We start from the raw sequence: 25,603 nt of genomic DNA on the forward strand, positions 1-25,603 counted from the left end.
TGCTCCTCTGTCTCTCTTTCACAACTTTCTCAGCTAAGCAATGTTTTTAAATTAATGATGCCCTCATAATGCCATGCCCACCTCTCTCCTCTTTTCACCAGATTTACACGTGGCCACCACCCATGCAAAAACTTCCTTATCACTTGCCCCACAACCTACACTTGAAGGTCAAAGTCACTTCCCAACCTAATCTACACCACCTGCATCAATTAAATCATTTATTTGTCGCAGTACTAATAACCAGTGTTCCATATGTTGGAATGCACCACCTCTCTCCCCCATTTGCAGTTAAGGGCTTCCACCCCATTCACATCCAGATTGATTTCACAATCATCACATCCTCTTACTCTCGGTACAGTACAGGCTCTCATCACCAAACTTTCCAATGATATATGTTTTTCCAATTTCTTGATTCAAGGGAATCTTTGCCAAACCACAGTTACAGTGTCACATGACCCATGTTTCAATGCATTAGCATCATCACCAGGTGAGGCAAAGGAAACAGAAACTCTCTTTTAACTCAGCAAGGAGGGGAGGAAATCAGGTAATAAGTGCATACTGGTGTGGTCACAGTGATTGAATGTGAACATTAGCAATTGACTAGCAACAGATGTGAGCTCAATGATTTGGAATAACTAGAAATTTGAAAAAAAGCATCGGTGGCCCCAAAGTGGCCTTTTTCAATGAACAAATGAATTTTTTTATGTCCTGCCGGTTTCCCATCCTCACAGAATACAAATGCATACTTAGATATGCATATAAAGAACAGCCCCTCCTCTCTCTCCTTATTTTCCTCCCCTCTTCCTTCCCCTCCTGTCCTAGTTGAACACAAAAGAGAGCTGCTATTTCCTTTGCCTCTCAGAAATACTCTGTTAGTACCTTTGAACAGAAAGAGGAATCCTATGGCATGCACACGGCATTCTAGTTATGATTAGAATTGATTTGAACCAGTTACTTGGATGACTGTTTCAGCATGAATCGCACCTGGTGACTGGCCAATTTTTTTACAAATTCCCATGAGGCTAACTAAATTGCCCCAAAACAGTATATATTACTAGAATTAGATGGAAATATGTTTGCAAGGAATGCATAAGGATATGCATTTTTCGTGGCTGCAAATCTTGGCACAACTCCTAATCAATAGTTAAGTTAAATCTGATTTACTGATTATCCATCCACAGCTATGACATCTCTGATGTTTCAGGCAAGCCAAGCCATTCAGATTACCTCTATCTAAGGATTTCACATTTTTCAGCCATCCAGTCACCCTCCATGATATCCTAAATTATCACTTCAACTTCTGATCTAAGGCTTCATTTGGTGATGTTGACAATTTCCCCAATTTAAAATATAAATGCATTAAGTCACACTTTTAGCCATTAAAGAGCATAAGCAAGTCAGAAAAAAAACAAAGCCTTACCTAATTGCAGCAGTGGGGTCCTTCTGCCTTCTGTTTCTCTCCTCATTACTCAGATATTCCCACTTGAAAACCAAATTCCAGTCAAAACCACCCCTCAAATCTGCTGAAGCGCCTATGTACTGGAAGGTGTCCATGCTGATGACATCTATGATAGGGCAGACTACTCTTGACTTATCCTGTTTAGTAATAAATATATTTATAACTATTATGGGTTGCTGAAAATTATAGAGCAAGTGGAAAATTGTTACATTTTAAATAAAACCTTTGCCCCATTTCACTCTCCAGTCTTACACTATTCACTAATTTTAACTTTATTTGAAGAGGTAAAATATATCCTCTATTCTATAAAATGTATTCTAAAATGAATTTCCCATCAATTTACAGGCAATTTCAATTCATACTGCAAATATTTTCTGTCTTTGATGATTTTTTTCAGATGTTTTTCCAGTGGTTATTACAGATGGGTATCCTGGATACTGGATATTAAATGTGTGGACCATCTACATGTACCAAACCTATTATAACTCCATGAGTAAGTCATATGCAGAGTGACAAGCTGGGCATAAAAAATGCTCCGAAATGTTGCCTATCTAAGATATTAGGGAAATTTATTACTGTTTTATGAATTATTTAGATTCCATACTGTAAAAAAATTATACATATTTGACCCAAAGGACAAGTGATTAACTGGATTAACATTTGTAATAAAATTTCATATTACTGAATATAAAATGTTTTTGATTGGTAAATGTCTTTTAGTAAAACAATTGTGCTGTTTAGTACTTGTGAATGAACAACTGGTTCACTCATTTTGGAAAAGCTTCTGTGTTAAATTTCCAAACCTCCAACCATGCTGCACTACTAATAGCATTACCATTAATATTTTTCGGGCAAAATCAACTATTTCTAAGAAAATTAAAATTGTTGAATAAAAGCAAGAAGGTAGAAAAAATTTATAAGACACTTTAAAAAGTCAGAACATTTTAGGACATAAATTTCCCAAGAATATATACCTATTTGACTGGAAAAGAATCATTATTCTATGATAAAATAATGTCTTTTTCAAGTTTTGCTCATTTACGACCACATACTCTTCTGCAGCTAATATTACAAAAATGAAAAATGCTCACGTGCATATTTTTTCAGGGTAGTATTAATAATTATTTTCAAGATCTCTCTCATTATTCAGACAAATTTCCATTGTTTAACTTAAATCAAAATGAACTGGTAAATAGCTGATATCACTTTAAATGTTTCATTCAAGTTTGTACATCCACGTACAAGGGGATAGCATGATGGGAATTTGCTGTTAAGACACTCATGTGAGTGCCATGCACAAGAATTCCATCCCTGCCATCAACTCACCTCAGCTACCCTCTCCAGGAGTGGCTCCAGCCAATTCATGTTGCATTCACAGTGGCTGTCCAGAAAGGTCAGCACCTTGGCCGTGGCTGCATCAGCGCCTCGTACACGGGACCTCATTAGGCCTTCAAAATTATGTTCACAATAAGTTTTCCAGACAAATTTTATGATAGTAGTCATATGTGAGGAGAACACACTTTGGTCATTACATTGGGGCAGATAACTAGGTATTTGGATCTATATATGAAAGAGTCAAAGGCATTATAATTTTTTGACTAGAAGTATGACCTAAATTTTTGAATATCCTATGATAGAACAACAAACCATACCATAAATATTTGCTCTTTCAATACAAAATAGGACATTTTATAACTGTATCCTTGTATTAAAAATTCCTTCCAATAAAATCTCCTGCCAACACATATGTGATTAAGAAATACAATATTTCAGTTTGGTGCAAGGAACGTACTAATTAGGATTAAATTTATATTATTTCTCAATCTAGTACCAATCTGACAACAGCCAGGTTTTGACCTTTTACATCAAATTACAAACATGAAATTACAACAATGACAACCCCAATCATCCCAGCTCTGGGCAGGGGGCAATCCAAAGAAAGGAATTTGGCCAATGACTCTGTCAGATCAGTATTAGTTTGTGTTCCAAAAATAGCAAAGGCTATATCATGTGAAGACTACAAAACAATAAGTTTGATATTGCATGCAGCTAAAAAGGCTCTCAAGATCATCAACAAGAAGATGAAGAGCAGGGAAAATGATTACTTAGGGGATGATTAGTTTGGGTTCAGGAAGGGGATGGGCATGCAGGATTCTATTGCAGTAATGAGATCACTAATTGAGAGGAACATAAAATACAAGTAGGATGTATTTGTATGCCTTACATTTGAAGAAGGCATTTTATAGTTTAAATTGTGTGAGGAGGTAATGAATACATCGCAAAAAATAGGAATAGACTGGAGGGATAGGAGGCTAATCTGACTCCTGTACATGTCTCAGATTGACCAGGTGTGAAAGGGGGATGGAGAGTCCGGTTTGGAAGTGTTAGGAAGAGAAGTAAGGCAAAAGAGACAAGGGAAGAACTGGAGATAGGAATAAAATTAGCTAGAGAATCCTTAAAATCCGTTTGGTTTGCTGATGATCAAGCTTTAGTTGGCCAATCCGCCAATGAATTGCAAACTTTGTGCAGCACATGAGAAAGTTAGTGTAATAGGTTTAGGATGAGATTCATTGTTAACACAATGAAGGCTATACATTTTTCAAGAAAGATGAAAGCTTTGTCAAAGGTTCAAATAGCAGTGAACAAACTAGGGCAGGCGGAACAGTTTATGTATCTTGGAAGTGTTTTGGACCAAAATGGTCACAATAGTAGGCACATAAAGAGAAGAGATGCGTTAGGCAGAGAAGCTTTGGCAAGGAGGAGAAAATTGATGACTGGGACGTTGAGTAAGGATTTTTAATAAAGGTTTGTCAAAACATCGATTTACAGTATGGTTTTTAAAGGTATGGAAACATGGTCATTGAAGCAAGATGATAGATGTAGATTGGAAGCTTTTGAGATGTAGGTGAGGAGTAGGATGGAGAAGGTTAAGTGGTAAGGAAGGAAAAGAAATAAGGAAGAGCTGGGTATGTTGGGGGAGGAGAAAGGGTTTGCTGGGAGAATCTTAAGGAGACAGTAAAAATGGACGCAAAGCATATTCATTGGCACAGACATGTGATGTTGAAGACTGTGATAGAGGGGAGAATGTTGGGCAAGCAAGGAAGGGGCAGAAATACAGGATCAGGATGTTGGACAGAATGCATTGGAGGAAACAAGTATGTGCGTAGAATTGAAGAGGGGCTTATTGTAGTGTTAGCTGTTGGGCTGTTTTGTTAGGAGAGGGAATACCTCATTATAACATGTTATAGTCTGTGTAAATCCATAACCTCCCTCAACTGGCAAAATACCAATGGTTATAAAATCAATAGGAACAGTAACAACAAATATAATAGCAATAACAATAAATAAAATAAAAATAATAAATATATAAGAATAAATAAAATAATAGTTAAATAAAAAGAAACAAAATAATAATAATAACAAAACCAATAATAATGATTATAATTGCTTGACTTGGTTTTGTTTTACCAATAAAATGTTTATGTTTTCGGTATGAAGAATTATTCCTTCCCAGTTTCTCTCCGTAAGCATTTACATAATTATTCTTTTAAGCCTGTGCACTCCTTGCTGAAAAAGCTGTGAATCATGCAAGCACCAATTACTGACTAAGAATGTTTAAATAGCCATGATTTTCATGGAATGTAATTTCGTGGACTGTAATGATCATGTATGAATTATGTACAGTTAAAAAACAGTTGATTATAATGTTACCTGAGGGCATTTAGCACTGAATTAGGCTGGGCTTGGAAGTGTGGTGAGATTCCAAGTTATTGTGAATAATTAATCAATGATGCTCAAATTTACTAATCGTCCGAGTTACCTATTAATCTCAGAGAGTGATCTGAAAAGTTTTCAACTAGATGATGAAAATGACATTTTAATTGACAATATGTTTTGAAAAAGTTTCATTTTTCAGCATAATCGCCTTAAATATTAATGCATTTCATCCAGCAGTATTCCAGTGCCGTTATCTCGCCTCGGTGGTGTTCTTCCGGAAGTTCTACTAAGTGCTTCTCTACAGTCGCAATCGCTTCTTGATTGGACGAGACACGTTGACCACTAACAAAAATTTGAGCTTTCGGAAGGGGTGGAAGTCCGAGGGAGTCAAATCCTGGGAATATGGTGGATATTCTAACACTTCATAGTGACGCAAGTCCCTCAATTTTCCCTATGGCAAGGCACTTTAATGGGCGGGTGCATTGTCATGATGGAAAGCGGTTTTTTATTCTGCAAGCCGTGGGCCTCCTTTCACTATTTTTCGGGTCCAGTTTCGTTAGAAGGCTAGAATAGAAGGCCTCACTTATTATTTTACCAGCCGATCAACGGAATCCCTTTCGCATCCCAAAAAACCGATGCCAAGAAATTCCCCGCCGATTGCACCCATCTTCGCCTTCTTCGGAGCCGGCCTCTGTCCAGTGCAAAGAATAGCTGTTTCCATTCTGGTGTGTACTGGTGAATCCGTTCCATCCATTGTCACATATCGACGCAGAGAATTACTCTTGTTTTTCGCAAAGCGGGCCAACAAGTAATGTTTGGGAAGTGTCGTCCGTAAGTGTTTCCGATCCACAGTGAGCACCCATTTTGCGCAAAGCTTGGTCATGCGCAATCTCTGGTGGAAAATGCAACCGATGCATTCTTTGGATATCCCTACAGTACAAGCACGTTTACGCAGCATTGTATGCAGATCTTTCAAAATCAAATCGTGCATTTTTTAAAAGATTTCCGTTGTGATTTCCCTTTTCAAACGTCCTTCACGTGGATCATCTTGAAGGTTTTCACGGCCATGTATTTAATTGGCCACCCATTTCTTCACTGTGAATATTGAAGGAGAGGAGTGCTCATACATATTTCGGTCGGAATTAAAACTTCTTTGACGAAGAATTTTATCACTGCATGGTGGTCGATGTTTCCCATTACTAACCACACACGCACCGCAACTGATTCAAACGACTACCTACAGCAAACTACACGATGGAATGGCTTGCAATTTCACAGGGCAGCTACTTACAGTTATGCTAACATGAGAGAAAAAAATTTTGAAATAAATGATGCCGTACGATATACGGGCGAGGCTGAGAACTTTTCAGACCACGCTAGTACATTGCTCAAGAAAAGATCATACCACGTCGCAATAAAATGTTAACTGGAGATAATTTGCCATCATTTGTTTGGAAAACATTCCAAATAAATGATGGCAAAGTAATTGGTTTAATACCAACTATTTCAGAATTAAAGAAATAATAAAATTTAAAATAGGTTGTAATAATTTCCATTCCATTGTTTACTCTTTTGCTATCTGTTTAATAAATCCCTGAATATTACACATTTAATTATGAATAATTAATATAAGATGATTATTGGCAAATTAAGTTCTACATCTATAAAAAAATAATGCAATTTTTTTACATGAAAACATGCCATACATATAAAATATTGATAAGGAAAAAATTATTGGTCATAATTTTTAACATTATAGCAATACAACAACAGCGGATGACTAATTAATCTAGGTCTACATCTTTTCAGAAGTAAAGAAAATATTCTTACATTTTGTAAATAAAATTAAAAATATATTCATGCGATATTAATAATGCCAAAATTTATCTACATTACATTTTTTATCATGAGAGAAATATTGTTGGATGCTTCTAGGAGATTTTAATTATATTCTATTTAATAATTTACATGTAGAATTATGCAAATACCTTCTCTTTTTTCATTCCTGATAACTTTCACTTTCTGCATTTTGGCCAATTCTTGTCCATCAGATGCTGCAAGAAAAATAAATTTGATTTTCGGTTAAAGATTTGAAAAGAATGATAAACTAATCATTCATAACTAAAATAATGGTTTCCAACAAATGAATGCTCACATAATAAACACTCAAGGTGTGTAAAATTAGAATGGAATGGACATATAAATTTACTCTTCGTAAGGCCCAGCATCCTTGTTGGTGAAAGAGTACTGAATGTGGCCCCTAGTGGTGAGGCACCAGCAGTGGATTGCTTGCCAGTAAGATAATCCCTCTGGAATATTACCCTTACTACTCTATTGATAAGCCTGGTTATCCTGGTGGGGTTATCCATGGAATCAATACCCTGGGCTCTATTGTAGCCTTGGCTACACGTATAATAAGGCGCAGTAGATTTAGCGATAGGTTCATTATTAAGGCCTATTTAAAATAGGGAGCAAATCTTCCACAACCAGGACCTTCCCAAATTAGAAGTAATCTTGTGAAACATAGACCGGCACGAATAGAGGCTAAAAACATATTGAAAATCTATTCTGAACTAACGAATGAATATTTCAGAGCATACCCCGCATTGGGCGCCACAGCGCTAAGCTAATGGTGAATAGAATCGCAAATGCCACTTAAAGTTAACGAGCGGGATTTCCGAGAGACAGGAATGAATCCTTGGAAAACAAAGCGCGCGGGACGAGTGACACGGACAAGTAGCTTCTTTGGGAGCAAAAAATAAACAATCGCTGCATTAATAAGCAGTCACGCAGCTAACGAGGACGTATTCCTGATCACTGGGCATGCATAAAATATTGGAAGTTACGACGACCTTGCTGTTAAATTCACTTTCAGTTTAAAGTTTTTCATGAGAGATCAAGGCTAACGCTCAAGAATAACAAACACTGTTGGTTAATATTTTAGAATCTAAATGGAAGTAGTTTTGAGCATGACGTCATCTTTTATCGCAGGATTCTGTGGAGGCTCGAAGACGCTTCATTGGAGGGTGAGTTGGATACATGTGAGGCAACTTATGGCACAGCGTAAATCGCACAATGCAGAAAATTAACTTCAGGAGGGCTAACAAACACGAAATTGTCTCGGGAAAATACAAGAGAAATAATGAGCCATAACATTGTTTACTAGCAGGAAAGCTCAAATTTCAACCCAGAATTAGTTAAGGTCTAATTGACACATTTATAGTAACCCTATTGAAATATATATTTCAGAAATTTGTGAGAATATGCCATACTACGGTGAATCTGCTCGCATTTGTGCCCATGAAAACCGTGGAAATGTAATACTTCTTTTATTTCGTAAAATATACATTACTTCTATGAAGTCGTGCATGAAACGAATGGGTTGGCACTTAATAATTAAAGAGAGAGTATTAACAATTAACTTGACAGTAAAAGTGAATTTAACTGCATTAACCGTGGAAAAATAAGAAAAATATTATAAACTTATGTCGATCACTATGATAACAATTATTTTAACGTGGAAATTATCATTAATAAATAAAGAACTTGTAAAGTGAAAATACCATTACAATTGAAATGTCAACGGATCAGGAGATACCGATGAAAAATTCAGCTACGAAGGTCTACTTGGAATAAAAAGCCAAAACACGAATTGATCCCTCCTCAATAATATAAATGGAAAATAAAAATGGCGAGATTCATGCCGGGCTAAAAAATAAACATCATAATCACAGAAGTGATCTTAACATTGGGTCGGTCGCGACAGCTCCCTTTTGCATTTTTACAACCTTCATCATTTGGATGTCACATTATCCGTTCATGCAGAGAACAACAGATTGAAAGCAAACACGGAGCCGCTTGTTGGGGGAGGTCGCCGTGGAAGTTAAAGATGAACTGGTGATACTAAATTAACCCTGCAGCTCATACTCGAAATGGAAAATTTTCTCAAAATCCTTTTCCATTTACAGAAATGACAAAACAAAAAGATTCGGGGATGGTGTCTTTAGAGTTGTCAAAAATTCTTACATCAGCAGGGCTGAGGTAACTCCATATAATAGTTTGGAAGACGTTTGGTGCTCATTTAAAAGTCCTCATTCCAAAAGAATTAACGTATGCGCGTTTTATAGACCGCAGTATTACAAATATAACTCAATACTAGAATTAGATCAGCAAATAAAATGCTTCTTATCCCAACACAATGATTGTGACGTTATAATCGGTTAAGATTTCCCATCTATACACTGGAGCACATATAGTTTTAACATGGGGTTAAGACAAAGAGATCTGCGAATTGCCATTGAATTCTTTTAAATTGAACTCCTTGAATCAACTTGTCACTTTACCAACTAGGGGCGATAATATTCTTAGTTTGTTAGCAGCAAATGTACCCGGAAAAGTCTCAGTTATAGTAAAATATAAAAGGAATTAGGAACCACATGGCAGTAAATGCTAAGTTCTCGCTACATGGGGTCCGAAATAAGGAGCCTAAAAGAAAAATTTACCTGTTTAAAGAAATGGACGATAATGGCCTAAAATGCGCGCTACAGAGACAATTTTACAAGTTTTAAGAAATATAGAAATCACCAAAATACTAATGGTACCTGGAATAACTTCCTGGACGCTCAGCAGCCAACAAGTTCATTTCCAGTAAATTATTTAAAAGATAGCACGGAAAATAGATGATACAACGCGGATGTTACATAAGCATTGCGACGTCAAAGGCTATGTCACGTCAACTTGAAAAATATTAGGATGATACCTTCAGCGACAACAGAATTGAGATCACTTATGATTACAAGATATCTAGGGCGAATGCCAAGAGTGAATTTCGGAAAACGTTAGGCGAATTCAAAAGGAAATGATTAGCGGAAAATTGGAAAGAGAATGCGAAAGCATTTTGGTTTGGCATTAGTTTATGATAAAGGCGAAAGAGTTACCAACAGTTTGGGAAAGCCTAACTTATTAAATTCATTCTTTCAAAACGTCATCACGAATGTTTCACCGATTGCCTCCGATAGCTCAAGAAATCTTGCCGGTCAATCGAGGACCAAAATTGAAATATCATAAGAGTATAATGGAATACTACGTTTGCTGAAAAAAATTAAGCCTAACCACGGGGGCAATCAAATACTCGCCCGTATATTTAAGGATCTAGCTTCGGAAATTGCGTCACCTAGAAATAATATTTAAGAAGCCGCTGGTAGATCACAAGGTTCCCAGAGATTGGAAAACGGCTGACGTAACACCAATATTTAAAAACAGAAACAACGAGTAATTACAGACTTATTTCACTCACATTCATTTCGTGCAAGGCTATGGAACATACATTTGCTTGTTCGATCGTGAGACACCTCGATAATCAGAAGTTATTCATGAAAAATAAGCACGGATTCCGAAAAGGTAGATCCTTCGACACACAACTTGCGTTTTTTGTTCCTGTAGATATTATTACTTCGTATCGTGAAGATATTCTTATTTCGGGAGAGAGCAATGTTTCAGTGGACGCCACTTTTCTAGATTTTAAGATAGCCTTCGACAAAGTACCTCATAGTAAACTACTCGCAAGGCTAGAAGCATATGGCACAGATAAAAATATCCGGGGTTAGTTTGAAGACTTTTTGAATGGTCGGGTTCAAAGAGTACGGATAGATGGAGCCAGCTAAAATGCAGTAGAAGTTACCTCAGGTGTTCCCCAGGGTAGTCCAATCAAACCTCTTTTATTTTAACTTTACGTTAACGACATTGACTCCTAGTCACTAATAAGATACTTTTATTTGCCTGTTTATCGTGACCTCCGTGATCCTGAGGACACAGCAGCTTTATCAGATGATCTTAAATGCTATACTCAAGACAACGCTATTGCGACACTTGTCATATTAGAATTAAAACTTAAAACAGTGCGTAGTCATACATTTTGGGAAAAAGAGGAATTCTCTCCCGAACACCGACTGAATTGGGAACACCGAAATGGAATGTGTACACTCAATTATTGCATGGAGCGCAGCGTCGAGGAGCTAGATTTGTATAAGGTTGTTATGATCCACTTAAGTAGCGTTTCCAAAATGATAGAGCAGCAAACCTGGGAATCACTCAATTAAGCGAAGGTTGAATTACAGACTCAATCTCTTGCATAAACGGGAAGGACGTCTCTTTAGCAGTGATGCTGAAAATGTATTATTACCCCTATCGTACTACGGTAGGAGAGATCATGTCAATTAAAATTACAGAGATTAAGTGTATAACAGATAGATTTAAGATATCATTTTTTCCACGAACGATAAGGGATCAAGATAACATTGTCCGACCGCGGTAGGGATATATTCGGGTCAAAATTAATCTGGTGTGTATTCACGCCCTACCACACACCTTAGCGGTGGATTGCAGGGTACTTAAATAAATAAAGAATACACACTGGTGTCAATCTGAATAATACATCCGATACGGTTACTTTGTAACTACTGAGGAATGAACTATGTAGGATTAGAATGGAGAGAGAGAGAAAGTAAGAGGTAGAGTGAAAGAGAAAATAATGATTTAAAAGCTATATATATATATATATATATATATATATATATATATATATATATATATATATATATATATATATATATATATATATATATATATATATATAAATATATAATTAATAGTTGCACACCCGGGGGCGTCCATCGATGGCAGCGCCACAATGGCATTCGTCGCTGCCTGGCACCTAGTCGAGGGTGAAACATTTTCCTTGTGAAGATAACAGCGGGAAAGAACGATTATTTTGTAGTTCCTTCATTTTCGAAAGCGTACACCTAGATGGTACTTTCTAATTCAACCAAGTCGAGTTCAATCACATCCTATAGCCCGTCTAACGTGACGAAAAATGATATTAACGACGAGCAATAAGAGAAAGACATAACAAGGTTGTGCTTTGAGTTAGTGAAATTTTGGGCACTGAAATGAGTAACATTCGCTAAATTTCATGAAAATAAATATTTATTAAAATGAAATGAGTAACATTCGCTAATTTCATGAACATAAATATTTATGGGAATTGTTAACAATAAAAATTTAGAAAATATGATTTTTTAATCCAATAAATGTAAACACAAACACTGGTCAACTGAAGGGCGATTCATTCATAACCTTATTATAGAAACCGCCCATCAGGCCTGAATACATATTTCATCGGGTAAATAACCGTGATCAATGAATCCGATAATCTGAAACCAGTGGCTGGAAAAATGCATATTTTGCGATTGAAACGACACCAGACTTGAGTATCCAATTTGAGCTTATGCGCAATTATATCCATTTCATACATTGTAAAAGAAGATAAACGGAACCGTCTAAGTTAGAGACATTTTATGGCATTTTCACAGTTAAAGGAGCAATTCTAGGAACATATTTTATCAATCCACTGCCTTTCATTAGAATGAAAAATCTAAGAATCAAAGGCCTATATTCTCTGTACCGCACATACTATTCGCATGACCTTTTTCTTGCAAATAGTGAAAGATAGCGAGTTTTAAGTGCACAAGACGCGGGTGATTTGATTTTAGCTACATCGTTAGTTGAGGTCATGTTGCATCTTCGTTGATCACATATTCGTGCGTACAATTAATTAAAACAACTCATATTGTACAACAATGTGTTTAAGATCAGCTTATCGCAATTGCTTTATCATAAAAAAAACGTATCATATCCCAAACAATTCTCTCAAAAAACGTACAATTTTTATTAAAATCTGCTTCCTTGAGAAATTTTAAAGCAATATCAACAGAACTTGGGCCATCAGTTAAGGCCTGGCTTTTTTTCTGGGCATAGTGGTCACCGCCACGTTGCACTTGATACTAAGTGCCAATATGGAGGTCATTCAATTGAAAATAACTTATGGCCGCGGTTTCATTTTTAAAAATTTTCATTATTTTACATCAAGTAATTCAAAAGATGAAAAAGCATTATTACCATATTATTACGACAAATAATTAAAATTTATCAATATTGTTTGCCTTGTAGCATATATTATGAATGAACTGAGAAAATTACCAGTGTTTATGTATTTATGTATGCCTTTGTCCGCAGAATATCCGAGACGTGGATCCGGTATTTTGTTTATAGTGTGTAATGGTCGTCTTTTCCTGACTTGTGGAATTGGCAGCTTAAGAATCGACACGGATATACTCGTACGTAAGACTTTGCGTTTCCATTGCATCAATGTTTATTGTCGACTAGTTTCACTGCCTTGTATCATCATTTGGTCTAGTGATAAACGATAGGTCACACACATGTGCTATATATCATCAAGAGGTAAGAGAGGGGGTGGAGGAAAAGGGGGGTGGGGGAGCGGTGGTCTGGCATGGTCCGCCTGGTGACCTTCGCTTAAGGGAGATGGCCCGCAAATTGTGAATTTCCTGTTATTTTGTTGAAATCCCGGCGATGTTTCTTCGCTCCCACCCCAAGACTTGTTCACGTCCGCACGTTGTATGTCGTAATTCTCGCAATGAAGGCGGTCAACTCCACACGGACGAATAGTCTCCTCAGGGTCTTTCACTATTGGGAGCAAGATTTAAAAAATTCTGATCGTGTAAATAGGTATACCTTCCTAAAAATTGTCTTCCCTCCTTAAAAATTTTTAACTATCTTCCAGTTGCAGTGAGGGAAGAATAGAATCTCTTTAATCCTCATTTAGAAGTATAGAGGCCTCTGGTGACGATTCTTTCAGGCGAAAGTAAGATTGCAATGTAGCGTACCATTGCTCATCGCCTGTTGCCCCCACTGTCGCGTCGTCGTGGGTCAACTGAACATGCCTCCACTTGAAATTGCCTCTTTGACTTAGCCTATTTATTGCAAAGTCCTCATATCCAAGGTTAGAGTGATTGAAATTTGTGGTCAGTTCTTTTATTACGGACATAAAAATTAAAATTACTTTTTACAGCCGGCTGCTAGGTGAATATAATGTGCGTCGTTCAATAAGTCCTCCGGAAAAAATAGAATAAAAATTATTTTTGGTATGTTTTTTTTATTCTTCAACATGATCTTATTTTACCTCGAATCGCTTTTCTCAGGATTGATCATCCCATCTTTATTTAAGCCTCCTTAAAAGTAGGACTTCGGAATAGGCATCATTGCCTCAAAATATGCATCTGTGCTGGCGATGACTTTTCTGCCTAAGGCCGTGATTCTGACAGGTGAGGTCATTTGCGTCATTAAGGATGGACAGGAACGGAAGAAGGGTGGAGAGAAACCTGGCGTCGGCTTTAGCCTGCTCTTAACAAAAGGCGCCAAGGGGTCCGCAGCTCAACGTCCCATCCGACGGACGGCGTACTCACTCAAAGTCCTCTCCAAAAAGCACCTCTAGTAGGGATCGAGATACCGCTGAAAAATATTCAGCACTGCCGGGATTTGAACCCGGGCCCTCAAGGTGGGAAGCCAGTACGATAGCCACCGCATCATCTCGGGAATCAAATGAGGTCCATCGGTGATTAAAGACCTCTTTTCTTTTTAAAAGGGTTAACACCAACAAAAGAGATCAACGTTGAGTTGGATGAAGTTCATGACTCCTCTTCTTCTGTGTTTGCGACCTTTTCCAATTTTCCATTGGAAAAGGTCGCAAACACAAAAGAAGAGTCATGAACTTCATCCAACTCAACGTTGATCTCTTTTGTTGGTGATAACCCTTTTACAAAGAGGCCTTTAATCAGCGCACGGAACTCATTTGTTTCCATTTTTCTAAATGAACAAAAGTGTTTCGATTCAATTGACTGTGAAAATAGAACCACGTGATCGACATAAGATGAGCTTACTAAAAGCATTTTTTTTTCTTAATCCACGAGCGCCATCTCTTGGATTTTATGAGGACTTATGGAAGAACCCACGTACTCAGCGAAGACTTTACGGGAAAATTAATAATGACAGCAATATCTTTAATGATTATTACTTTACTTAGAATAATTTAAAATACGAATACACTCATCATAGTGAACTGAAATATTGTTTAGGCTAACAATTAATATAAAATGTAATAGATTTTCCATTGTATTTTTTTTATCTGGTGGGTACCGAAAATATTCTTGAAGTTTGATAATTATGTATAAGCTGGTAATTTACCAATTAAAATTTTCTGAGTCCTTTTATAATATGCTTTTAGTAACATCTTCCGTAACGGGGAACTCAGCTTCGATCAGAAGTATCTTAGGCATGCCAATTAGATAAATGGAGTATCAATAAATGGTGTGATTCTAAGTATTTCTAAACCACAAGTTCCAGAACTTCCACTTGCTAAGTAAACAGGGTGTTTCAAGATTAATTTTACCTCACAACATATACAATTTTGCAACACAATTATTTCAACACCTGTGCATTAGTTACACTGGCTACTAGTGTAACAAGTATTGGGAAAACTATGCTCTATAGAGCTAACATAAGTTACGAATTACATATCTTCTTCCTGGGAATCTTATTAACAACCAATTTGTAGCATGCGCAGTATTGTGTTTTATTTAATGCAAACCAGATCACAATATTCGAGGTTTATCCAATAAATACGCGAACTGAGGCCATAAAAACTTTATTTTGCAAAATTTAGTCTACATCGATTTTGTCCCCTTCAAGGCACTCTCCATTCGTTGCTACGTACTTATTCCATCTTCTTTTCCGCTGTTTAAAGCGCCCTAGGAAGTCCTCGGCAGTAAGGCTTTTTAGTTTCTTCGTCGTTTCTTGCTTTATTGTGTCTTCCACATCTTCCCACTGATGCCCCCTCATCACATTTTTGCATTTCGGGAATAGGAAAAAGTCGTAGTGGGCGAGATCTGGCGAATAAGGAGGATGATTAAGGATGGTGATAGTATTTTTTGCCAGAAACTGGGGAACAATCATTTCTGAATGCTGTGCAGGTTCATTGTCATGGTGAAGGGTCCATCCCTCGACTTGAGTCGAATTTGGTCACACACGACGCACTTGATCTTTCTAACACTTGAGAAATGCAAGGTAGAACTCAGCATTTAATGTTTGTCCTTCAGGAAGAAATTCATGACAAACAACACCTTCGATATCAAAGAAAACCAGGAGCATGAGTTTGATTTTCGATCGGCTTTTTCTTGATATTTTGGTTTGATTTAATCAATTTGAAAACGGATCATTTCTTCATAGCATTATCACCATAAACAGCTGTCAACAATTCAGTAATTTCTTGAAAACTTACACTGCACTTCACCAAAAACTTGATGTTGATTCGTTGCTCCGTGATTTCGTCAATTTCCATTTTCGATAAAACTGTAAAAACAAGGAAAAGAGAAACTAACATAACTGGCACCATACGCACAGCTCGACGATCCGCCAAGCAAAGACGGCTCATCGGGTCTCGGGCAACTGGCGCCGCTAGTGGGCAGTGGGGCTATAGTCCGCGTTACGGCCGCTAGATTGAACCAGTTCACGTATTTATTGCACAGACCTCGTATAACCCCTTAGATGTGAATCAACTGAGAGTTAATGAACATGATACAATACTAGTAACTTTACCAGCTAATTAAAAAAATAGAAAAAACTAACTGAAATGAAACTAGTTACTAAATTTATTGATGTATAATAGAAAACTTAGAAAAATCTGAACACTGTTCAAACTCGATCCTCCAACTTAACACGCAAGACACGACACAAACCCGTCCACTCAGGTAGCATCGCCGTCACGCGAAGCGAGCGAGTGGCAGGGTCATCGTATTGGGGGGGGGTGGGGGAGGGAAGGCGCTTAGCAACATCTCTTCACGCGGTTCAAAGAGGACAAACATGCTTTACATTTTGCCTCAATGCAATGTCAAATAAACACTAGGTCGCTGAAAATATTTTTCTAATGGAGACGAAGGACCTATCTCGAAGAATTACAAGGAGTGTTTTATTGCCGGTACATATTCTACCAGAAAAACAGTTGAAGTTTGTGAACCAAAGTTTTTCCAACCCCAAAAATCACTTAAAATGAGACATAAACATAAAATGCGTAGTTGTATTTTATTCCAGTTGTTTGTGACATAGATAACCCTTCCATCTGCAAGGCCAACACGTTATTTGAGAAACATGCAGGATATCGTGGCGGCTTTGTCGACAGAGATACCTACCTGGAACATCTCTTATTCAAAGCAGTGCCAGTTCAAAGGGGCGCTTAATTTATCCTTGGGTTATCGAACTGAATTCCTTGTTATGATTTTCGGTCATACGAATGGCAACACAGAAACATACACTCCGTGGCGCGAGGTTGCCAAGCCTGAATTGCCGCAAGCGGCCAAACTGCGGGTGTCAGGGTACGGAGAGGACATCACGCCCATGACGCGTACATTTCAGCGTCGTAAAACTGGTAGACCTAATCTCACTAAACAAGTCAAACATTGGCTTTGATCATTGTAAATTGGGGTTACACCGTGAAATTAAATTTTCTCTTTAATAAAAATTAGACTAATAAATTTGGAACTTAAACCTCTTTGATTGTGGTAAATTAATATTGCTAATACTGCCAGTTCGACTATTACTGGCTGACTAGTTGCTTAAAATCCTTTAAAATACAGAATGGAAATGGCTGATATGCCATCCCAAATAATTACTAACCGGGGAAACTTTGGGAAATACATCAAAATGCATCAACAAGAAAAGATTTCACAGATAACATAGATAAATCGAAAGTCACTCACGGTCATCGCTGAAATCATCCACCAGGATTATTTCTTTGATCAAATGCTCCGGGCTGCGATTAAGCACGCTGAAAGAAAATAGAAAAATATTTAAAAACTTCGCAGAATGAATGGACAGCATTTGCTGACATATCTTACAGTCTAATACCTCCATTTGGAACAAGGACACAATCATAAACATCGCTTGATCGATATTGGCCTATTGACATGACTCATAAAGATGCATTTTGGCACACATCTTTAATTGCGTCCTGAACATCCTCCTGTTTTTTTATGATGCAATTATCATCTCAATTAATAAATAGTAGACAGCTTGTACATTCTCATGCACTCCAAAATACAGGTCATCAATTAGTATCAGAGAAAACACCGATTGCAATTTATGTGTGGTTTTATAATAACTCAAGAACATTTCAGAGGGAATTGAGAATATTATGCCTTCCATATGCCTAGAGAAACCCCGTCAGAATAATATATACATTTTTTAAACTTTTCCAGCCCTATATGATTTCATGAGAAAAATTTTAGGCTCCATTTTGAAATGAAGGCTCATAATTAGTACCTTAAAAGTTTGAGATTAGCTTATCAAAGAAGATAAGCGTACATAAGAAACTTTAGAGACGCGGATATAACGAAGAAATGAGAAAAAAAATTTGGACACAGAATGAGATAACACGAAGAAGTTTAATATATTGCGAAAGGAAAGAGAAATTTGCTGCTGGTGAAATCCAGAGAAGGAAAAACGAGCTGATGAAGGGAATACTGAATATCAGTAGAATGTTGAAGCCCTCAATAGATAGGAGAGATTTAGGTTTTTATGGCAATTATCTTAATATTTTTCTATCCATTATTGAAATAGAAAGAAAGACTCGTACTTTTCCACAGATTTTATTATACGGCACGACGCGTTTCACCGACTTGCGGCATCATCAGGTACCGCTGCCGCTGCTGCGGTGATGCCGCAAGTCGGTGAAACGCGTCGTGCCGTATAATTAAATCTGTGGAAAAGTACGAGTCTTTCTTTCTATTTCAATAATGGATATCAATTACTTCCACGAAGTGAAGCCTGAAACAATAGAATATATTAATATTTTTCCTTATACTCTCGCACATGCGAAAAAGAATTTTACAATTAGATAACATACAAAATTTTCACATTGGTAACTATCAATCCAATAAAACTCAACTTTGATTCTGCATGTCTGGTGTGGAGTCACCCCATGCCATACACTTGCGGTGCCTTACAGGGCATTGCAAAGGTGAGAGGGCTGTGTTAGGCGAGATTGAAGGATAGCGGGGATAATGGGGGCGAAAATTGTAGAGTAATTTATAGCATAGGAGAAGAGCGCCAGCGAGGGTGGCAATGCTCGTAATATTGAATAAAAAGTTAGGAAGAAGCGTAGGAAACGGAGGAGGTGAGTGATAAAATATTAGTAGTAGAATTAACACTGAGCCAAAGAGAATATTATTCAGGTCTCCATTCCGACAAATACAAATCACAAGGAGGAGGAAATTAGAAAGATCAACTATAGCTATAATCGGCAGGGATTATTTTTACTAATGCAAAACTGACAAGAAACGCAATTAAAAAGAAGTGATTTCCGTATTTGGGTTTTATTTTAAAGAGCACTCTCACCATAGATTTGAGATGACTCAGCTCGCTGGTCAATAAGTACAGTTTTAATAAAATGTGAAATCGTTCTACCACGCGTGCAACATCAAGACACATGACTCAAAGCCAGTTTACAACAGAGACAAAATTAAAGGCTGCAAAAATTTTTCACCAGCACCGAAAAAACAGGTGAGCATTTCTGTTGCATAAAATGATGCCTCAAAGCCACCACCACCTCCACAGTGAGCTTGAGGAGCAAATACTCCCATTTTCTATAACTGATGTGATTGGATGGTGAATTGTACATTGAAAAGGGACTCCAGTGGAGCTGATTACCATCTCTAGGGGAAAAGGTTTTTAATCATATTGCGTTTCTTAAGGAATCCTAAGAGTCTTCAATACTCAATATCAAGGGCACCTTACCTTACCAATTATAGCTAATATAATTATAAGTAATTATACCTAATATAATATCAATGCCTGCCTTACGCCGCCTAAAATTATAGCTACTTCTACGCTTTCACTATACATATACACGGTCATCGTCTCTCATTGTAGATGGTGTATCAATCCATAGTCGTTATTAGTTCTAATTTCTGTTAGTGTTCGTAAAATTATATCCCAGTCCATGTCATTAGGAATTTTCACCGTATTGACGTAAGAAATGTGGGCTTCTTGGTTGTTTATATCCTTGTCTCTTCAATGAGTATGTGAGCAAGAATACTTCCTCCTGCCCCTGTACTCATTAATGATTTTAAATTCAATATGAGTCCTAGTTTAGTACTCCAACGATATAATTATTCTTCTGTAGATTACACTTGCCATATTCTTCGATTCACTTATTTTCAAATTGATTGCAATGAAATTTTCCCATTTTCTAATGTTTTTTTTGGAAAAGGGTATATTACATTCCTATTAAAATCCATCAGTACGTTAAATATTATACTTTTGATTGAAATAATGGGTCAGAATAATTTTTATAAATGTTGCACTAGTTTTTATAGCTATCGTTGTTACCCAGTGTCATTGTCCTAGAGTCCTTTACTGGAGCGTCAAATTCAGATCTGAGGACATAGTCTCCTTAATTAACATATTACACAGTAACCCTGTCTTTTAATATTCTAGTCTGCCCTTCGCTATCGTCATACTGATTTTCCAAATAATCTAACAGTAAATACAGTTTTCTACCGGTGGTATCAGAAATTAATATCGGCAGACACCTTATTTAAGAGGCAAATACCGATAATTTTCGACATTTCGTAGAAACAATATCGACGTATTGGTACCGTCTACATCCTCTTAAACCCCCCTCTAAAGCCATCTTATTACTTCTTTTATGATAGTATCGTCTCGAAGGATTCGAATAACAATGCTAATATTGAATGAAGGGAATACCGAAGTATGTTTGGAACTGCTAATTATTCTAAACCACCAACCGTCATACTTTCCGAGGACACAAACAATCCCATCTGGTGAGAGATGTAAAAGAAGATGCTGCGGTAGCACTAGTAGGTAAAATTCTAGTGTGGAAGTGGAAGCTGTAGGGGATTGAATGGTTGCCAAGCATGCGATGGCTATGACAAGGTACCACACTGAAATATAATACTTTCAAATGCAACCTGGAACGTTTTGTTCGGGATAAACTTTAAGTCTGCGGTACAATTTTTTTGGATGTCTTCAATAGTTTCCAATCGGCGTCTTTTCAAGGCGTATTTCAACTTAGGAAATATATTAAACAGTCCACTGGAACAAAACCAAGACAGTAAGGGAGCAGGGGGAATTACCAGTGCGCTGTTTTTGGCTCAACACTTGGTAAGAATGAATGATGCGTGCGCAGGTGCGTTGTAGTGATGAAAGTACCACGACTTGTTTTTCCATATTTGTAGTCTTTTCCGCAAAATAGTATGTCTTAATTGTCTCGTAACCTCTATATATTGCTGCCCATTCACTGTTTGTCCTTTTGGGGACATATTGATAATGAATAATCCCTTCCCATTCGAAGAAAACGATCAACACATTCAAAAAACGAGTCGGATTCTTTTTCTGATGACGAGAATATGGACTAATTCACGGAAGAATCCCTAAGTCTGGCCCCTTCAAGCAATGAACCGATGCAAAAGCTTTCAGCTACAGTAAAAACCCTGCGTTAAAGTAGTAAACAAACTAACACAGTTGAAATACTTCATATTCAAGAAAAAGATACCTTATTCTAGGTACTACTCTAGTAAAGATATATCTTCAATGAAACGAACATGAGGCCGCAGTTACAAAGAAAGAAGTTTTGAAAACATGGTTATCAATGGCAGACGTAATTATCCTGCAGTATCGGCATCATGACATCTTAAGAGTGTTGCTGGTGGAGGGCACCCAGGCGCAATGGCTTATGATCCAGGACGTGGCGACAGTTAAAAAACTGTAGGGCGCCCCAGGTATTGTCTTTCATGTTACAATGGCTCTACAAATCAGAATAAATACGTAATACATATGACCTGATGCCAGATTTCAAATGATTTGAATTAAAAAAACAACAAGGTCAATAGTTGAAAAAATTTGGCATCTTTGTACCATGTTACCATCGGTACGATTATTACTTGCTTTGGCTAGTAAATCGGCAACTGAAAAAAATTGTATCCTTTTGCTCAGTTTAGACTCAATGTTGCCAAAATTGTTTAAAAATATTTCTAATTTACAATTAAAGAGATAAATTTGCTTTTCACCGTCATAAAAGTGGATTGGCATAAAGACACCTTGTCGAGAAATAATTATAAATGCATTAAACGACAAGAAAACATTTTCTAAAATTTATTCTGTTTTATAGCCATTTTATGTCTGCCATAGAAACAATTTAATTACTTAATAAATGCAAAGTAAATTATTAATATGAGCTCGAACTTTTAGAATAGTATTAAAAGTAAAATTTATATTAGATCTGGTATTTCGTCTCCTTCACTGGAAATCATGGAATTCAGAGGATACATCTTTTTATTTACTTTTGTTGGTTTTTAAGTCCATTCACAAAGAAATCGTTTGCTATATATCGCCATATATACATGGGTCGCGGTAGTTCAGTGGGTAGAGCGTTGGACTGCTGACGGGAGGGTCCCGGGTTCGATTCCTGGGCAAGGCACCCTGGGCACCTTCCGCTCCACCCAAGCTAAAGTGATTTTTCGGGTACCAGGTCTTACTGGGAAACCATAACCGGCTCAGGGAAAGGAACTGGCCCCCCTACCCTGATGTGTGAATTTTCACACGCCGTATAGGGCTTAGTACTTGGTGATCTCTACCATCACCTACTAAACCGACCTTCGGGTTGATTATTGTGTTTATGGTGTTTAAATATATATATATTATATATATATATAATATAGTAAACGTCTTGTATTCATTCCAACACGTAGTTGAGATTTTAAATGGAGCGGTTAGGCGTTTGAACCACCTATTTTTGTCACCAATGTTAAAATTTTACTTCTTAACTGCAATATTTCCAAAAGGTTCAAACACTCAGCACATTAACTAATGTGTTTTATTGAGGCAGCATTGATAGGTATTTGAAGGGGAAATGTCAAAAAGCACTTCAGTCATTCAGTTGTTCGTTAACGTAAAAGAAATATGTATTCTTGGAAAATATTATCTGCTGTTACTCATATAAAAAATGTCGGTTAAGTTACGATTATGAGGCGAAGAACAAATGTCATCCGATCGATTCGAGGAATTTGCTCGCACAAGAGCAGCGAGGGCAGCCTGTCCTCCTGACCTTGGGCAGGAGGACACGGGGACAGGTAGCTCATGATACCAATTAGACCTTAAAAAAAGTAAGATATCACTAAAATAATAGCATGTATAACTAACGAAATATTGTTTTCAATTTACTAGATTAGTTTATATACAATAAAATAAATGAAAATCAATCTCAGGAATATGTAGAACATATTATTCTTTTATCTAACAAAAGGGAAAAGTGGTTTTAATTGATATTAATATAGGTTAAGGAATGAGATATGTCAGATATTAACCGCGTGAAGTACAGGTCCTTATGACGCAAACAGGAAAACTAAAAGATCAAGTAAGAATTTCTGCGATCATCCCGCGGGCAGGCCGATATTAATATGATGAGATAGCAAACAGATTCTGCGGGAAGGAAACAAAGGAAGAGATGGGAAGAATGCCAGAAGGGAGAAAGTTAACGGTATTGGAAATTCAAATAAGGCAGGAAAGGTGAATGCGGAGCCTTTTTTGAGGCAATGGAATGTTAAAGACCCTGATGTGAAGGGAAGAATGTATTGGGTGATGGTGGGAAAGGGAGGAGGGTTGGACCGAATTGTGGGAGGCAGAAAATATATGTATGGGTGGAGGTAAAGGATAGTTTGGCTGGAGTGGAGCAATGGTCAATCTGCATCCCCTTCGATGAAACAAAAACCCAATTAACGGATTCTCGTCCAAGAGAGGTTTCCTGACCGCAGGACTTCCATCTGGGACCCAATGGGCAGAGGTTAGAGTCGGGGGTGAGTGCAAAGGCTTTCAAAGGTGGTTCGCGAGGTGCCCCTCGCAGAAAATTTACCATAAATAAATAAATATATATATGTATGCATATGTATATATATATATATATATATATGCATATATATGTATATATATTATACTATATAAATATGTATATAAATATATTTATTCACATGGAAATAGATATAAGGAAAAGGGATAGGAATACACAGAAAAAAAAGATAACAGGAGAGGTGGAGAAGGCGGCATCGATCAGATCACAACAGAAAAAATATTTCCTTGATAACGACTTGAACACCGTTTTTTCCCCTTTGCCGGGCGGATGCTCTAACTACTTGAGCTATCGTGGAAACATAATTTACACCGAGATCTGTGGGTCTTACATGTCAAAATATATACGCATTAAAGACCCACAGGTCTCATCGTAAATTACGTTTCCTCAATAGCTCAAGTGGCTAGAGCATCCGCCCGGCAAGGGGAAAGATCCGGTGTTCAAGTCGTTGTCAATTCTGTTGTGATCTGATCGATTCCGCCTTCTCCACCTCTCCTGTTCGTCCTTTCTGTGTGTTCCTATCCCTTTTCCTTATTTATATTTCCATGTGAATGAATATTTGTTCGCCGTATTGCGGGATTTCGTGTTTGATTCGTGTTTGATTCGTGTTGGCTTTGTGACGCGGCGGGAGAAATGTATGACGCCGGTATTAAAAAGTGGGTACAAGGATGCAAAAAGTGGTTGATCGTCAAGGCGACCATGTAGAAAAATAGCTAAGCGCTCAGCCTTTCCTTAGATGTACATAAAGTTGAGAATAAATTTGATTTTTCATGAAAAAATAGGAGACCTTACCTTTCGAATCGCCCTCATATATATATATATATATATATATATATATATATATATATATATATATATATATATATATATATATATATATATAATTTTTCCTGGCACACTCAAATCTAGATACATGTATAACCGGAAATTATAAACACCGTAATCAATCCGAATGTCGGTTTGGCAGGTGATGGTAGAGTTCACCCAGTACTAAGCCCGACGGCGTATGAAATTCACACACCAGGGTAGGGGCGTCAGTTCCTTCCCCTGTGCCGGTTATGGTTTCCCAGGAAAGCCTGGTACCCGAAAAATCACTTAGCTTGGGTGGAGCTGCAGGTGTTCAGAGATATGCCCGGGAATCGAACCCGGGACCCTCCGGTCAGTAGCCAAACGCTCTACCCACTGGACTACCGCGACCGCCACACACACACACACACACGCACGCATGAACTATTGTATATATTCTGCAGTAACAGCCTCTCAAACAGTTTCCAAAAATGCCAAACCCCACACTGTTTCCTTTAATCATTGTTAAAATGTATCAATTATAGTCTCTCGACCCCACTTAGGCACAACTTCAAAGCTCAAAACCCTCTAGGCGGCTTGGATTGGCCTCCTAGGAGCTTACTCGGGCCCTGGTCCGAATATTACCCGCAACCGCCACTCCTCCCGAACACCTCCCATCCCCCTTACTCACTCTCCCCTCCTCGTCTCCTCCATCTGGTCTCCCCTACCGCCCTCTACCCTTCCTCTGCGCTTACTTCCTTCCACTGAAAGTGGTGGTTTTGCCCCCAAAATATTCATACAATAAAATTATC

At 37.5% G+C, this 25,603-nt stretch overlaps 1 protein-coding gene across 1 annotated transcript in view; it reads right to left on the minus strand.

Annotated features, from left to right (window-relative positions):
* Positions 1-25,603, minus strand: part of Pgant2 (polypeptide N-acetylgalactosaminyltransferase 2) — a 338,317-nt gene that overhangs the window by 20,524 nt on the left and 292,190 nt on the right. Inside the window, exons 4-7 of the mRNA XM_071583563.1 lie at positions 17,842-17,909; positions 7,165-7,230; positions 2,786-2,907; positions 1,421-1,596 (exon numbers count right to left, since the gene is read on the minus strand). Of these exons, the coding sequence (XP_071439664.1) occupies positions 1,421-1,596; positions 2,786-2,907; positions 7,165-7,230; positions 17,842-17,909 (432 nt within the window). The remainder of the gene's footprint in view (positions 1-1,420; positions 1,597-2,785; positions 2,908-7,164; positions 7,231-17,841; positions 17,910-25,603) is intronic.

This window comes from Hetaerina americana, unplaced genomic scaffold (assembly GCF_022747635.1).
Source record: "Hetaerina americana unplaced genomic scaffold, ioHetAmer1.1.p SCAF_14, whole genome shotgun sequence".
Classification (NCBI taxonomy): Eukaryota; Metazoa; Arthropoda; class Insecta; order Odonata; family Calopterygidae; genus Hetaerina; species Hetaerina americana.